The 17173-nt window shown below is 34.0% G+C and overlaps 1 protein-coding gene across 1 annotated transcript in view; it reads right to left on the bottom strand.

Moving 5' to 3' along the window:
* Positions 1 to 17173, bottom strand: part of LOC108910267 (nephrin) — a gene marked incomplete at its 3' end in the record, with an annotated part of 234410 nt that overhangs the window by 171493 nt on the left and 45744 nt on the right. The window contains exon 2 of the mRNA XM_018714822.1: positions 15349 to 15557. Within this exon, the coding sequence (XP_018570338.1) occupies positions 15349 to 15557 (209 nt within the window). The remainder of the gene's footprint in view (positions 1 to 15348; positions 15558 to 17173) is intronic.

Genomic DNA, 17173 nt, shown 5'->3' with positions numbered 1-17173 from the left:
TCCGTTCTGCGTTGAATGGAAACGGTCCGAAGTCAGTATGTCGAAAAACAAAAAAGTTAGTTAGTTAAAAATTGCAACAGCAGTAGCGAACGCATTATCTTATCTCTGTATTGATTGATGATTTGTTTTTTTTTTTTTTTTTAAATAAATTTCGTATTCAACTACTCCTTGAGGTTCCAGCAATTTTACATTGTGTTAATTTTTTTGAACACCTTGTGTCACAAATATGGGCACTACCAATGACATCCATAATATGCAACACTTGTGTCAATAAATAATTATTTACCTATCTAAAGAAATCAACAATAAGAGGCAGTACCCATCTAAGGATACACAATCTGTATAATGCAATTTTTTTAAACATAGGTTTTGATATCGTACCATATTGGAAGTCGACGCACAAATCTAAAAACATTACTTTCGAGTTTTTGAATTTTCCCATTCCAAGGTGATATAAAATAAATAATTAATTAGGTAAATTCATAGTTTTAATTCTAACTTGATTTATTTTATTTAACATTTAAGGCAAATGTGATTTCCAAACACAAGATAAGTTCCATATATCTTTAATTACATAATTGAAAGCATTAAATTTATTTAGCAGTTATTATTTGGCAACAAAGCCACCGCTGGAACTGCCGCCTATTAGCAAGTAGAAGAGTTACCACGCTAAATTTTATAGCTGGAAGCCGGCTAATGAGACCCTGCTTCCATTTCGGGTTGCCAATTTCCAGCATTTAAGTAGCAGTCTGTAGCGATACGCTATATTGTCTGTGATAAGGGACTAGAAAGGTAGGCAAGTCCGCATAAGCTCCACATTATCATTTTGGTTCTATTTGAAATACTCCCATTACAGCCGTCATCGTCATCACAGTCGTCATCAACATCATTACTATCTTCTTCACCATACTCATCGCCTTCACCTTTGCCTCGGGTTTTTTGCTTCAGGCCGCGCTGAGCGCAGCTTATGCTGCTGAAGTCTCATTTTGGGTAAACTCTGGTTGAAAATTGAAATTTTAATAAAAGTTGTTAGTGATAAAAAACCCTATAGTAAAGAAAACCTTGCCTAGGAAATTGCTCCCTATTGAATTTGAGAAAAATATTCAACACATTATAATATTCCGATATTGCTATTACAATATCCTCCGTGACTCTATCTCAGCGAGCATGTCGCTACTTTTTTTTAAACATGCACCCGTAAATATTTTCAATATTAAAACCAGACTGTTATTTGCTTAACAAGAATTATATTGTTTTTTCAGTGTATTCATCGTTTCGAAACAATAACACTTATCGTTTTCCAACGGCCTGTCTACAGTTTTAGGTTTTGAAAATTTTCGTCGTCGACGAAAACTAAGACTGCTCCGCGTGCAACTTGCGCAATATATATCACATTATCCCCGGCCCATTCTCCTACCCATTCCGGCCCGGCGAGCGCCGTCACAGATCTTAAACAAAGTTAGCGTAATCTATTTTGTGAAATTGCATTTAATCCGAATTCAGAGGAGCGAATCATAAGATAACTATATAATTTATGCGAGCAGGTTAAGTTTGTTATGAGAGTCCGCCAGCTATTCGGGCAATTAATTAGATTAATTGAATTATTTCCGATCAATGAGCTTAGAAGCGGTTTGTACGACGGTAACGAGGAGCAGGTGGGGAGTGAGGGGGGCGGCCCAATACGGCCCGTAACGCGAGATAATCCAGCCATTGTGAGGGGAATGGATGTTAGTTCGGGTGATTGCATTAGAACTAAGATATTGGATGTGTTTGTTCGAGTTACAGTATAGGCAAGTATATTCGTACATAGTAAACGATGGTAATCTTTCGTATGCACATATGCCGTGTTAGAATTCTGGATTATAAATTAATTATGCTAGCGCCAAGGGTGTAATAGATGGGAAAATAATACAAAACAATAGTTTTTTTAAATATTGTATTGGAAAATTACAGGATTTAATATCTCTGAAACTGAAGTGAATCTCCACAGGTAATTTTTATAGTTTTTTTTGCAATAGCAATATCTTTATAATTTTATTTATAGAAAATGAATACTGAATTTTACATACGTGTCAAAGGAAAAATTGCTTGCCCTGATCTCTAGCTAAACACCTAAACTAATTTTTTACAAATACTAAACCTTGACTCTCACAAGCCTCTATAGTCCTTTTTGTTGTTTCTTTCCAATCTTTTTTGAGCCACCCGGTATGTTAATTCTCCTTGTACTTATTAGAGCCACCTTAGATTCTTTCTAATTATCCAGTGCTGGCAACGTGACGACCAAAATTTTCTTCTCGATGTGTTGTTAATTGGCTAACCTTCTCTTGCATTTCAATTGCTAGTTTTATTTGGACAGCTAATACTAGAGATACAATTATTTTAGCTTTTGTGCTAAGTTTCTTGACTGGTTGATCTACAGGTAAAACTTCTTTATTTATGTTTATTATTTTTATACTTGGGTTTTCTCCTTTTTTATCACTTGTTCACTTTGGTTCATAACCTCTCTAGTTTGATGTTTGTTTTAATGTTTTTACAATTTTATCAAGTTAACTGTTTTTTTGTTTTAGAGCGATCTTTGTAAATGAAATCGAACACGAGAAATTCTGACAGTATTTTTTGTTGTTGCCGTCAATAAAATTTGTTTTTACTTTATTTCCTTAGATTGCCTGCAGAATGCAAATATAATTTTTAATGAAATGGCGTAGTAATATGCCAATACAACGTCTTTGATATGATAATAATCATTACGGTTATGATATGACGAGCTGAGAAATTAAAAATAGTCTCTAACAACTTAGAAATAATCTCTTATAGCATCTAAAAATAACTTCCAACAATAAAGCCTCTAAATATAGCCTCTAAAATAGCCTCTAATAGCCTCTAAAAATAACTTTTTATAGCCCCTAACAATACCTGATTTGATTAGACATTAGACTTTTTACCCTTTTATTCAGTATTATTGTGGTTTTCGTAGTGCTCTTATTACGATGGTTTATTTAACAACAGTAAATAGGTAACAAAATAATTTAAGTACATTATTTACTACTTATTAAACTATTACCCTGCTATTAATATGCTACTTGATTTGTTGATTTGAGTTGTATAAAGTAGGTACATTTTAGCGTTTCTTATAGAAAAAAGTATTTTTAATTACAAATTTTATAGAAATATTGTGCAAAACCATACTTATCGTATCAACTTCGACGTCACCTGTTACATGAGTGTGGTATAATAATGAAAACGTAATATTGACAGTTGGTAGAAGGAAGCGCAAAAACAAACGCTTAGGTGGGGAATTCTGGAAGGAAGCCTAAACAGTTGAAGTGAGAACAGTGTGGAGATGGGTAGTAAGACGATCGGCGGGCAGTGAGACAAAATAGTGAAAAATCAAAGTGTTTAACCCGTATTAATTAGCAGGTAAATATTCTTTAAGTACTTTGTTGTTAATTGTTCTATGTAATCTTATGATTGTGATGATTATAGATGTTTAATGATAACAATTCTTCTCTGTACGTTTAGTCTCCATTGCTTTATGCTCAAGGGCATATATTTTTCTAAGGTAAAATTGTTACAATTATTATTAACGATTGCTCATTATTTATTACATGTTAAAATATGTATATTGTCGTGACTGCCCAGATGTTTCACATTTAACTTGTTTTATCATGATTACATTGTTCGAAAAACAAATAATAAAGCTTTTCTTGTGCTCACTTTATGTCATACGCATATAAGAGCCTTGTTGAATTTACTAACATTTTCGCCCGTGAGGAATGAATCTGAAAAAAAAAGAATAATTAAATACAAAAAAAGAATTGCTAAAACAGATCTTCCGAAATCTCAACTCATAGCTGGATTGCCTCCCGTATCGGACTCCAGTACCTTCCGGCCCTGCCGGCTAACAAACACCAAACCTCTTCAGTTTTACTTGGAAGTGTGTATGTCTAATTCGAGTGAGGTGACATTTAGTGAGAAATTAAATGTCAGGTCTTATTTATCATTAGCAAAGGATCTTAATTTATGCCTTTTGTTAGCGGTTGTTTTGTATTTATATTTGGGTAGTTAGAGCAACGATCATGGGTTTCTCTGCACTGCTCTTTCCCCACAGGAGCTCTAGGTGAGCTTGGCACTCTCATTTTCATCATCTTCTCTCATGGTTGTTAATAATGTTGTTGAGCTTTCTATTTGTGACATGTTTAATTTGAAGATTGTTGTACGTAAATAGTAAAGTTAGGTGTATTTACTCTGCTTTTATTTTATAAAATTAAAACATACTTCCCAGCGCCTTCGGTCAATTAAAAATAGATGTATACAAGGTATTCTTATGACGATCACATATTTTTGGCCACAACTACGTTTATATTTTTTTTCGATCGAACCCGGGGTTGTTATACTACAATATTTCCGTCTTTATTTTATAAATCCCCCCTGCTTTATTTAATCCTGTTCGTCCAAAAGGTCTTCTTTAATTTTTTAATTATTCATGTTTGAAGTGAGCAAATGTCCTTTACACTCCAGGTAAATTTCAGTTCGTTCTTATTATAAAACTCCCACGACGTAATATAAAACTTTGTTTCAATGCCATTCACGAAATTTGAGTTTTCTGAAAGTAAATAGTGATGGATATATTAATTAAAATGAGATTAATTCTAACGATAAGTTACAAGTAAGTACTTTAAATACCGGTAAATATTTGTGAAGACGTAAAATTAAAAATTGTAACAAAATTGAAAGGATACAAGAGTTACTTTGTACAAAGCTATTTGTTCGAATTAACCGATGTTTCAATGCAGCAACAGAAACTTCATTATTATTATTATTTTTTGCTTGTAGGAATAGTACATTGTATTTTCACACACATGCCAATAAATTTTTCCTTACAATTAAATGTCTTTAGTTAGATAATGCCCAGGAAAAACTGGAACACTCTGTATATACAGCATGTCCACGGTTAGAGTGGAAAAGAGGGAAAATATTTTTATTTTTAATTTTACAAAAAAAGGCATTCTTGATTAAAATTTTTGCTTGTCTTTAAACTGCGGTTGGCATGGAGAACTTTCATCTTGCTTGTACAGGGTGATCAGAAAATCGGTAAATATAAAAATCGTTCAAGAATAAACAATTTTAAATATTTTTATATTTACCGATTTGCTGATCACCCTGTTTATGCAAGATGAAAGTTCTCCATGCCAACCGCATATTAACTTCATGATATCCTACAACTTTTGTCCGTAGGGATGTTCGTGTCTTTTTGCGACACCATGTATACACCAATTTTATAGACAAATGTCGCAAAGTAACTTTCCAGCAACCGACTAAATGCTTTATTTTCATGACAACTTTTTTTTATTAAATAGTATAGGAATCGAACAAAATTGGACGGTTCAACTTTCCAATTTTCTTAAATTTTGACCATATATCGAACAATATTCATTAACGCATCTTAACGAACCCGATAAATCATCACAAAGTATCTCCATTTTGCAGGACCAGATAAGAACATTAGCTCCGTAGCTTTAATATCCTCAGATAAAATAGGCGCGCTGTCAAATAAATAAGTGAGAAAAAAAACCCGGCCCGAGATAGAGACCGAGAAACGTCCCTAAAAAAGTAGTTTAATGAAGTGGCGCTGGAAAAAATATGGTCCCTACCGTAATAATAAAATACCCATTTTTTATCCAAACACACGAGCTATAACGGCGAACCCTAGTTTGGATAAATGATGACTTCATCTCCGAAGTGCACCGTCACATTTACAGTTCGGAGCCGCACCCCGCGCTATACCTACCTAAGTGACATCCACTAACTTTTCCATCGCAAGTTCAGAGGTAATCTGCTTTCAAATCGACCGACTGATTGGTCTGTCTGGACCGTGGTATCGTGTAATTACATTAGATGTCTGAAGGAGAGCTTTATCGATATGTTGTGTTATATATGTGACCACCAGATGTCATGACGTAAGTCACAGGGTCTGATCAGAAGGGGGATATACAGATTTTCATTGATTAATTCCAATGGTATTTACGGACTTGGATATTTAGTCTTAATGGGAAACAGAGTTCGATCTAAGAAGTGGAATGTACAAGCCATAGTCAAAATTGACTACAAGTGGGAGAAACAGGGATGCAGGAGGGATTTCTAAACTTGGTATTTAATATTTTTTCGGAAATATTCTTAAAATTGCATTTGACCTTGACCTTAAGTTTCAAGGTCAAACTAAGGTCAAACTCTGAAAATATTATTTGGGACACTTTAATTTGATAGCAGAATTTTTTTTGTCTTGAATAAGAACTCACTATTTATACTTTTTAGTTTTTTTTTGTAAACAGTTAAATATTTAAGGCCTTACAAAGTTTGGAGTACGAGGGGTTAAATTTAATCGTGCAAATCGTACATGAAAATCATATTTTGTCTGATATTGACATTGTGATACTCGTTCTGTATCATATTTGATTAGTGCAACTCTCTCGGTTTCGAAAATTCAATACCTATGTATGTTTTCAGCCACGAAAACTGAATAATTTCAAATATTTCTAATTTTCACCACCAAGAACGGCGGTGACAACATTTTTAACAGCAAGGCGATGTTTCGCATTGCATTAGCTATGTCCTGTCCAAATTTGCTTTTGTGTTTGAATATGTACATACATATTTCAAAAATAACGAGCGTTCAAATAAAAACGTGGTCGAAGTTGGCTCTGACACATTGGACGTAGGGAGTAGCTTATAGCGACCAACTTAACCTCATTTCTCAACGAGCTGTATAGCAGCTGTCAGTTTCAATAACGTTAATGACTATATAACTTTAATTTAAAGAATAATCGTGATAACAATAACAAACAATTAAAGGAGCTGTGGAAAGTGTCCCCCTCCTTGTTATAACAATAAATTAAAGCAGCTGCTGAAAGTGTCTATAAGTCGAGCCTGCAGATGGTTTAAATCAGTAATAGGCAGTTCAAAAATAGTGTTTTTAAGGTAATGCCACAAAAAGAAATCACACGGCGTAATATCACATGACCTCGGTGGAAATTCATGTTCAGCATTGAGTCTTAGTCGATTTTGGAAAACTTCCCTCAACATATTCATCGTCTCGCCTGTCGTATGTGCCCTTGCGCCATCTTGTTGAAAGTAAAAGTTTGTAATTTCGTTTTCTTCCAGCTGGTTAACAAAAGGAGCGATAATTTCTTCTCTATACCTTTGCGCAGTAAGAGTACCATTAAAAAAATAGGTCCATAAATCCTCCTTCGATTGAGAGCACACCAAACTCCAATTTTTTGAGCGTGTAGAGAGCCCTCGACAAAAAAGTTATCTGGTTTTTCAGAAGACCACATTCTCATATTCTGTGAGTTTACGTAACCACTTAAATGAAACCAGGCTTCATCAGAAAAAAAGGTGATATTATGAAGTTCACCGTAGTTGTTTAAAAACCATTCACAAAATACAGCCCGTCGCGGAAAATCAACTTCATGAAGTTTTTGCTGACAAGTTAAACGATAGGAGAACAAACGCAAATCTTTTTTTAACACTGTGTGGCAGGTACCGACTGATACTCCCACCATTTGTGATAAAACACGTACAGAAGTTCTTGGCGCATTTTCCATTATTTGTTGGACATTTTCTTTTAATTCTTCAGTCCGCTTTTTAGGTCGGCCGCTTCTTTCTTTTCTTGTTACACTACCCGTTTCACGAAAAACATTAACACAACGCTGAACTGCACTTTGAAAAATTTTGTACTCAACAACGCCGGGAAATTGATTTTGAAATTCTATGAAACATTCCTCAATAGAATACTTCCATATTCCATCAATCTTGCGTCCATTTCTAAAGTAGGACTCTATGATAAACACTTTTTGTTCTTGAGAAAACATCGTTTTAAACGCTTTTTAAAACGAAAATATTCAAATTGATAGCGTTGATATAGCGCTTTGACAGATGACGTTTAAGTTCATTTGCTATACGCTACGCCCTACGTCCAAATTTTCAGAACCAACTTGACCACGTTTTTATTTGAACGCTCGTTATAAATATGAAATACCAAACATACATCTTCAAACATGTTTCCGGGCAATAAAAAAATGGGACGAAAGTGTTGAATCATCCCAGAAACAAACACCATACCTTAATCGAGATTCAACGAGGACATAGTATAAACAGACGAACTGATCGGTACTGGGAGCTAAAATTTCGAAATAAATAAGTTATTAAAGACAACTTTGATATACTTTTAGTTACATTTGCAGTTAAGGTTTGTGTCCAAATTTAGACCTAAAAATTTTACGGTCACAATATCAGTAGGTAGAGAAGTACTGTTAATATTCATACTTAATATTTCACAATTTTTCTTTTGAATAGTGCAAAATCAAAGTGCTTGAGTTATTTCAATATTAAAATGTAATGAATTTTGGGCAAACCATTTATTTAAGTTATTCAATAAAATATCACATTCGATGTTTAAGGTTTGATTTTACTTATTCGATATTACTAAAGACGTATCATGAGTGTACATAGTAAAATGAGTATTAGGTGAGAGAGTATCGATAAACAGATCCCTGTGGTACAACCAACGTTATCAAAGACCATTGCGAGTTATATTTACCTCAAACTTTCTGATTATTATAATTTACACTTACAAATTGCTTCCTGTTTTCAATAAAAGTAATGATCCAATTTAATGCTGGTCTTTGAATACCTACCGTAATTATTTAACTTCGATATTAAAATTAATACAATCGAATGCCTTGCTGAGATCACAAAAAATCCCAAGAGGATGTCTTTGTGTAGGTCGTTTGGAGGTCGAATCATTTTCGTCTCAGTTATATGAATTGTCCTTTTTCACACATAAGAAACATAATTAAAATGTCAACATTTTATAATAATTCCCCCCAAAAAAGGTTAATTTTTAATTGTTCGGTTCACAGTAATGGTTGTCAAATATTACTGTTCAGCTCAGTATCTGAAGAAAAGTTCACTTGAGCTGATCGTTTTTTGTTAATATCACAGGTTAGGTAATTAGTTGTTTTTTGTTTTGACATTCTCGACATTTCCCGTTAAAATTAGTTGTTTCTTAATTGTCATCCAAAAGTTTCCTATTTTCCTGTGTTAGTCTACTATGGATGAAAGTGTAGTAATCGAGCGATATTAAATTGTTTTCTTAGTATATGTTAACGACTTTCAATTTCAGATGAATCCGATAATAATCCCAGATTGGAACGTAACGACAGAGATGACAAGATTTTATCGTCCTTTATTTGATCTAGTCTCGTTCTCCGGGTAATTGGGAAAGGAAATAAATTGCCTTTTTCACAGATGAAACATATAGTGTTTACGGATCAACAATTTTCAGGAGGAAACCTTATACTACTCTGACGCACGGGAAGCCGCCGCGGCATTCTGTTTTATCTGGCAACCCTCAGAAGAGACTAGACTTCAATATCAATGAGCCAAGAAAAACAAATTGTCATTTTAGACGTAACATCCATTCGACGTGTGATAAATGGTGTTTGCTTTTTCCTTTCCACGGAAAAAATCTCGCGCTCTTGATGAACTTCCAATATCGGCTTCGAGGAAAATGTTAAATTATCTTCATTGATAAACATTTTGACAGCTCCGTGATTGATTATTTCGAGAAATGAAGACGAATCATCAACTCCACATACACCGGCTTCAATGCCATCTTATAATTTCGAGAAATACGTAGGTACCATGGTTCGGCAAATTGGAACTTATATTTGATTAATTTAATTTAATGTTAATCTGCAATTTGCAACGTATTAAAAATCGAAGTGTAAATTCTAAAAATGTAAAAAAATATAAGAATATTTTTGGTATGCATGTTCCTATACAACGTGTCTTTATTTAGTAGTAGTAGATGTTTCTATTACATTGAAAAAAAGCTTTGTTGCCACAAAATTTTAAGTTTAACCAGTCTTTTATTGTAAATGATAGAAGTTATTGCGTGCACTATGGTTTGTTTAGTTTAATTAATTATTGCCATTTGAGATAAACCTATAATTTACTTATGACAAGATCTATAACAATTATTCAAATAATACCTACCAATTCTCATTTGAGCATTGTTAGGTTAGTTACTTTGTATTTTTGGTCAGTCATCTGAGAATAAAACAACGAAATGTCGATAACTATACAGGGTGATTCACAAACTTGTCCAAAAAAAATTGGGAATAGATGCGGCATGAGAAATGAAGTCAATATCGTAAAAAAAATTTTTAAAATCCTTATAATTTCCGAGAAAAAAATTATTGAAGTTGCAGTACTTTCAAGCATTACATCGCTGATCAACTGTAGTCTCTAGCGTCATTCGCAGTACGCGTGGAGAGCCACGTAGCCTCAGCGACTCCGAATACTGAAATCCGATTTTACAATCGTCGTTACGATAGTGTTTACAATAGCTTTTTAGTATTTAGTGTCAAAAATGGCTTGCGTGTCTAGCAACTCTATCGTTTTAATTTATGTTGAAGCAAGACAATATTTGCATTATAGTTAAACAGGACAACATTTGTGTTAGTTCGTAGAAACTGAGTAAGATGGGCACAAAAGTGTTTACACGTCGATGGACAAAATTTTGAACAGTTGTTGTAACATCAGGTATGTCAAATTATTTTATTATTTAAATACCACAAATAAATTTTATTAATTAATTATAATAATAGCGGAAAAAGCAGTTGAATTTATTCCTTTCCTTGCGAAATTCTTTCAATTTTTTGTCGGTTTTTATCACACATTGTGCGAGGTCAGGTTTTACAGTGGACCAGATTCCAGTGACGTGCGGAAGTGTATTTTTAAATCACTTTCGAACTGCCCGTTTTGATTTTTTCTTTATAAAATTGTATTTGTAAGAATCCCCTGAACATCCAACATTTTTTTTTGGATAAGTTCTTAATCACCCTGTATAGATTGGTTTTCTTTCAATAAAACTGACCTACATAAATAAAAGTATTAAAATTATTATTTCAAGTTTCTTATGAAAATGTTTTTAATTAATCCCATTTTGTTAAAATGCTTTTCAGTTTACTACTAACTCAATACTGTTTGTTTCATTTATTATTGTAGCACCATCGCTAGATGTCAGCATTTATGTCTCATTGAGAAAAGTACGTTCTTTCTTCATTAGAGTTGTGGAAGATGTTAAGTTACAAATAAACCTATTTTTAATACCTTAAAATTTTAAAACCAGAACCGGTTCTACTTATTCAATATTGTCTGGGGGAATTTCGTTTTGTTCCGTTTCAAAAGGTCTCCAAAATATCATGTTGTAATAATATTGGTAAACAAAATATGCCTCTTATTTCTCCCTTTCGCTGTTGTAATATGAATGATTAATAGAATGTGCCTATAATAAATTAAAATTACTTGAATCACACCAAATTCCGCATTGCTGCACTGCACTGCTAGGCAATTTGTCAACAAATGAAATTTATGATCCAGTCGCTCAGTGCGGTTGTGTTTGTGCGCCGTTTGCCCGCGTGCTTATTCTTCAACTGGGCGACTAGACCTGTATATGGGTATGGTTAAATAAATATGGGAATAAGTTTTTCAAATATTACAATGCCGAGTTGCTGCGTAGCGACCGAACCTGGCACATACTGCCTAGTTCTTTGGTCTTCAATTGAGATCGGAAAGACTATACTTAGCAATTTTTTTTTAGATGAAGAAAGTCTCTGAGTGTTGATTGCATCGCAAGTTTAAGCTTGTTCTTGACACTAAGAACCGAACATAAACAATTTCTCTTCAAACAATGCGCATTATTCTGTAACGAATAAAATATTATTTCACCGCATTTAACCAAATATTCTACAGGTTTGAGGACAGATATATCTCTTTAAAATAATAGGAGTTTGCCTTATAAACATAGGTCTGGTACGGCCTCGTTTTAGAGATACAGGGTGTTGAAGTTGTTAAAAAAATATATTTTTTGTTTATATCTCAGGAATTTTTTAACCGATCTCAATAAAATTTGGTACAAATAATGTACGATAGTAGGCTTTGCATTCCGTAAAATATGAGCTCTAAAGGTTTAACCAGTGGGGTACAAGTAGACAGGGGTCACCCCCTTTTTATAAAAAAACCTACGCCATTATATTTTTTGTTATTGTAACAGATTTATATTCTAATGCACTAAATACGCAAAAAATATGACTTGAATTTTTTCCCTAAGGTTCACCATTTTCAAGTTATTCATACAAATACAATCCCCTTGTGGCAGACAATTCATATCATAATATTAGAAAAATATTTATGTTTATGCTTAAAAGTAAGTGCAATTTGTAAGTACATCAACAAAATTCTTTCCACATCACTTGTGAAGTGGTGTTCCCGGTGTGTTTTAGTTTTCCCTGGAGGCATTATCTTTACAAATAAGAACAATTTAAATCAAAATAATAATAAAAATACACTTACCAAGCAACAACAACTAAATAAGAAACAAAATTAATGTTACATATTTACAGCAATTGTTTAAAATGCGAACCACCCACATCGATACATTTCTGACATCAGGTAGGTCACCCCAAACATAGAAGTCCAGGGAATTTAGATCTGACGATCTGGCTGGCCAAAACACTGGACCCTCTGCACCATTATGGTTGACATTGGCATTTGGTCTTGTACCTATCCATCATCTCATATAATTTTCATTAAGCCATTTTTGTATTATTCTCCTAAAATGCGCAGGAACACCATCCATTTGTATCCAGCTATTTTGTCGTATATTTAATGAAACTTCCTCTAATAATTCAAATAAATGGTTTTCTAGAAAGTTTGGAAGTGACTCCGAATTTCATGAGGATTTTCTTGTGACCAAATATCCAGACTGTGAAAATTCACTACCCCTCGCCTTCTGAACGTATTTTCATTGGTCCAGAGTATTTCTAGTAAGAATTCAAACAACCACTCATAAAAATTCAGGCATCTCTCTGCATCTCCCGGAAGTAAATTTTGCACAGGTTGTAAATGGTACGGATTTCTGCCATCCTTACGTAGAACTTTTCAAATTTTAGATTTTCCAAATATTGTTTTAATCCAAAAAGACGAAAGCGATGAGTGTAAAGAATTTTGTTGATGTGCTTACAAATTGCACTTACTTTTAAGCATAAACATAAATATTCTTGTAATATTATGGTTAGAAGTGTCTGCCACAAGGGGATTGTATTGGTATAAATATATTGAGAACGGTGAACTTTAGGGAAAAAATTCAAGTTACTTTTTTTACGTATTTTGTGCATTATAATATAAATTCGTTATAATAGCTTGCAAAAAATACAGTTGCGTAGTTTTTTTTATAAAAAAGGGGTGACCCTGTCCAGTTCTACACCACTGGTTGAATCTTTACAGCTCATATTTTAGGGAATACAAGGCCTACTATCATACATTATCTGTACTAAATTTTATTGAAATCGGTCCGTGGATCCCGGAGATATAAACAAAAAATATATATTTTTTAACAACTTCGACACCCTGTATCTCTAAAACGAGGCCGTTCCAGACCTATGTTTATAAGGCAAACGCCTACTATTTTAAAAATCGCCCTCGAAGTTTCCTGCATAAAATTCGGACCACCCTGTATACAGTGAACTGCACTGCGTCGTCTGTGCACAATTTATTAAAAGAAAAACTATGTTTTCTTAGTGTAGCATGAGAAATTCAACAAAATTACCTGATGTAGACAGCCAAGAAAGCCCGCCTATTCTTTAGATACAGAAAATTTTACATCTCGAATAAATTTCGAGGATGCACAAACTTGTGCATCTCATAAGCGAAGCGAACTGAAAATTTGCCCCTCTCGNAGTTTAGATCTGGCGATCTGGCTGGCCAAGACACTGGACCCTCTGCACCATTATGGTTGACATTGGCATTTGGTCTTCTACCTATCCATCATCTCATATAATTTTCATTAAGCCATTCTTGTATTATTCTCCTAAAATGCGCAGGAGCACCATCCATTTGTATCCAGCTATTTTATCGTATATTAAATGAAACATCCTCTAATAATTCAAATGGATGGTTTTCTAGAAAGTTTAGAAGTGACTCCGAATTTCATGAGGATTTTTGTGACCAAATATCCAGATTGTGAAAATTCACTAGCTCTTGCTTTGTGAACGTAGTTTCATCGGCCCAGAGTATTTCTAGTAAGAAACAACCACTGATAAAAATTCAGGCATCTCTCTGCATCTCCCGGAAGTAAATTTTGCACAGGTTGCACAAATGGTACGGATTTCTGCCATCCTTACGTAGAACTTTTCAAATTTTCGATTTACTCACCCCAAGTTACCGAGACGTTCTTCGTGTACTTAGCCGAGGATCGTCGTCAAATGCTTTTAAAATTTCATTTCTATGCCTTTCATTCCTTTGTCGTGATTTTCCAAATATTGTTTTAATCGAAAAAGACGAAAGCGATGAGTGTAAAGAATTTTGTTGATGTGCTTACAAATTGCACTTACTTTTAAGCATAAACATAAATATTCTTGTAATATTATGGTTAGAAGTGACTGCCACAAGGGGACTGTATTGGTATAAATATCTTGAGAACGGTGAACTTTAGGGAAAAAATTCAAGTTACCTTTTTACGTATTTTGTGCATTATAATATAAATTCGTTACAATAGCTTGCAAAAAATACAGTGGCGTAGACCCCAAAAAAGGGGTGACCCTGTCCAGTTCTACACCACTGGTTGAATCTTTACAGCTCATATTTTAGGGAATACAAGGCCTACTATCATACATTATCTGTACTAAATTTTATTGAAATCGGTCCGTGGATCCCGGAGATATAAACAAAAAATATATATTTTTTAACAACTTCGACACCCTGTATCTCTAAAACGAGGCCGTTCCAGACCTATGTTTATAAGGCAAACGCCTACTATTTTAAAAATCGCCCTCGAAGTTTCCTGCATAAAATTCGGACCACCCTGTATACAGTGAACTGCACTGCGTCGTCTGTGCACAATTTATTAAAAGAAAAACTATGTTTTCTTAGTGTAGCATGAGAAATTCAACAAAATTACCTGATGTAGACAGCCAAGAAAGCCCGCCTATTCTTTAGATCCAGAAAATTTTACATCTCGAATAAATTTCGAGGATGCACAAACTTGTGCATCTCATAAGCGAAGCGAACTGAAAATTTGCCCCTCTCGTGAACACATCCGCACAGAACTATCCGTTTCTACTTACGTCAGCACCTGATGCAAAACAAACATGTATTTATATTCCCGCTTACCGCGAAACGCGGTACAAATTCCAGTATACCGCCTCACATTATTCGGAATCAATAGGTTGTGTTTATCGCTTAGTAAGAACGTATTACCGGGTGCGTTTATTCAGGGCTACTTACCGATAACAGTGAAGTTGACTTTGCTGTTTCTGGTGGGGGAGTTCTTGTAATCGACGCGGCACCGGTAGATGCCCTCGTCGTCTAATTGAATTTTGTCTATGACTAAGGTGGCCGGCGTCGTCGTCGTCCTGAAGTACGCCCGAGGCCCGAAAAAATTTGGGGACGACCACAGTTTCGCCTTCGTGAACTGCCTCCCCCGCACGTCGAAACTGGAAAAGAACAAAAATGCAAAATTTTTTTAATTTAAAACATAGTGTCTAAAACATTACGTTTTACCATTAGTTGTTTAATAAAAATTACTTATTTTCGCGCTATCACCCTGTATACTAAATCCAAAAACAGCAAAATGACTACATATCGATCCAATACTGATCTAATTTAATATTACTGTGTTGAGAATTTTATTCAAATATATTCTTTAAAAATAAATAAAATATATACAGAAATATGTAGATATACAGGGTTATCCAAAAGTCCAAAACTTTCGAAGAAAGCATTTTAGGAAAAAATGTTTCAGACAAAAATGTAAGGATATATCCCTGGCTATCTGATGGTGACCTTGTATTTGACCTTGACTTTGATCTTCAGGGTCATTTTAAGGTCAAGTTTTTTAAATGAAAACCCTTATTTTTTCCGGATTTGAAAAGAGCAGGAAATTTTACGTCCAAATATGGTCTTGGCCATGACTTTGACAAAGACCTTGCTCTTTCCAAATTCGCAATAAAAAAATAGGGCCTCCAATTTAAAAAAATTAATTTGACCTTCAAATGACCTTGAAGGTCAAAGTCAAGGTCAAATCCAAGGTCACCATCAGATAGCCAGGGAAAAATCCTTACACTTTTGTATGAAACATTTTTTCCCAAAATGCATTCTTAGAAAGTTCTGCCGTACCGGGACTTTTGGAAGTCGACCCACATTTGATCTTGAAGGTCATTGTCAAAGTCATGGTCAAGACCATGTTTGGAAGTAAAATTTCCTGCTCTTTCCAAATCCGAAATAAAAGATAGGTGTTTCCATTTAAAAAACTTAATTTGACCTTCAAATGACCTTGAAGGTCAAAGTCAAGGTCACATCCAAGGTCACCATCAGATAGCCAAGGAAAAATCCGTACACTTTTGTCTGAAACATTTTTTCCCAAAATGCATTCTTTGAAAGTTCTGCCGTACCGGGACTTTTGGAAGTCGACCCGCATTTGACCTTGAAGGTCATTGTCAAAGTCATGGTCAAGACCATGTGTGGAAGTAAAATTTCCTGCTCTTTCCAAATCCGCAATAAAAAATAGGGGTTTCCATTTAAAAAACTTAATTTGACCTTCAAATGACCTTGAAGGTCAAAGTCAAGGTCAAATCCAAGGTCACCATCAGATAGCCTGGGAAAAATCCTTACACTTTTGTCTGAAACATTTTTTCCCAAAATTCTATATTCGAAAGTTTTTCTGTCGTACCGGGACTTTTGAATAACCTTTTTTTTAAATTACTAGTTAAGTAACAAGTATATTATTTGTGATGTACAATTCAAAACTATTATTGTATCAAGAGATTATGAACTTGAATCTATTAGTAGATATATTTTTTTAATTTGTAGGGTGACCATATTGATTTTAATGATAATGTAAGATTAACATGCAATAAATATAACGCCTTTGGTAAATTCTTTTTTGCAACTTTATTGTTTTTTATTTTTCTTAGTTTAGTTTCTAGTTTTATAATTATGATCTATTGATTGTAGAATATCACTGTGCTTGTGGCAATATCCAACAAAATGCATTAAAAAAATGTTTATCTGGCATCAAAAACTTCAGATTCAATTTAATTTAATATTTAAA

The sequence above is a fragment of the Anoplophora glabripennis genome, unplaced genomic scaffold, assembly GCF_000390285.2.
Source record: "Anoplophora glabripennis isolate ALB-LARVAE unplaced genomic scaffold, Agla_2.0 scaffold583, whole genome shotgun sequence".
NCBI classification, from domain to species: domain Eukaryota; kingdom Metazoa; phylum Arthropoda; class Insecta; order Coleoptera; family Cerambycidae; genus Anoplophora; species Anoplophora glabripennis.
This window is presented reverse-complemented; position numbering and strand designations above follow the sequence as displayed.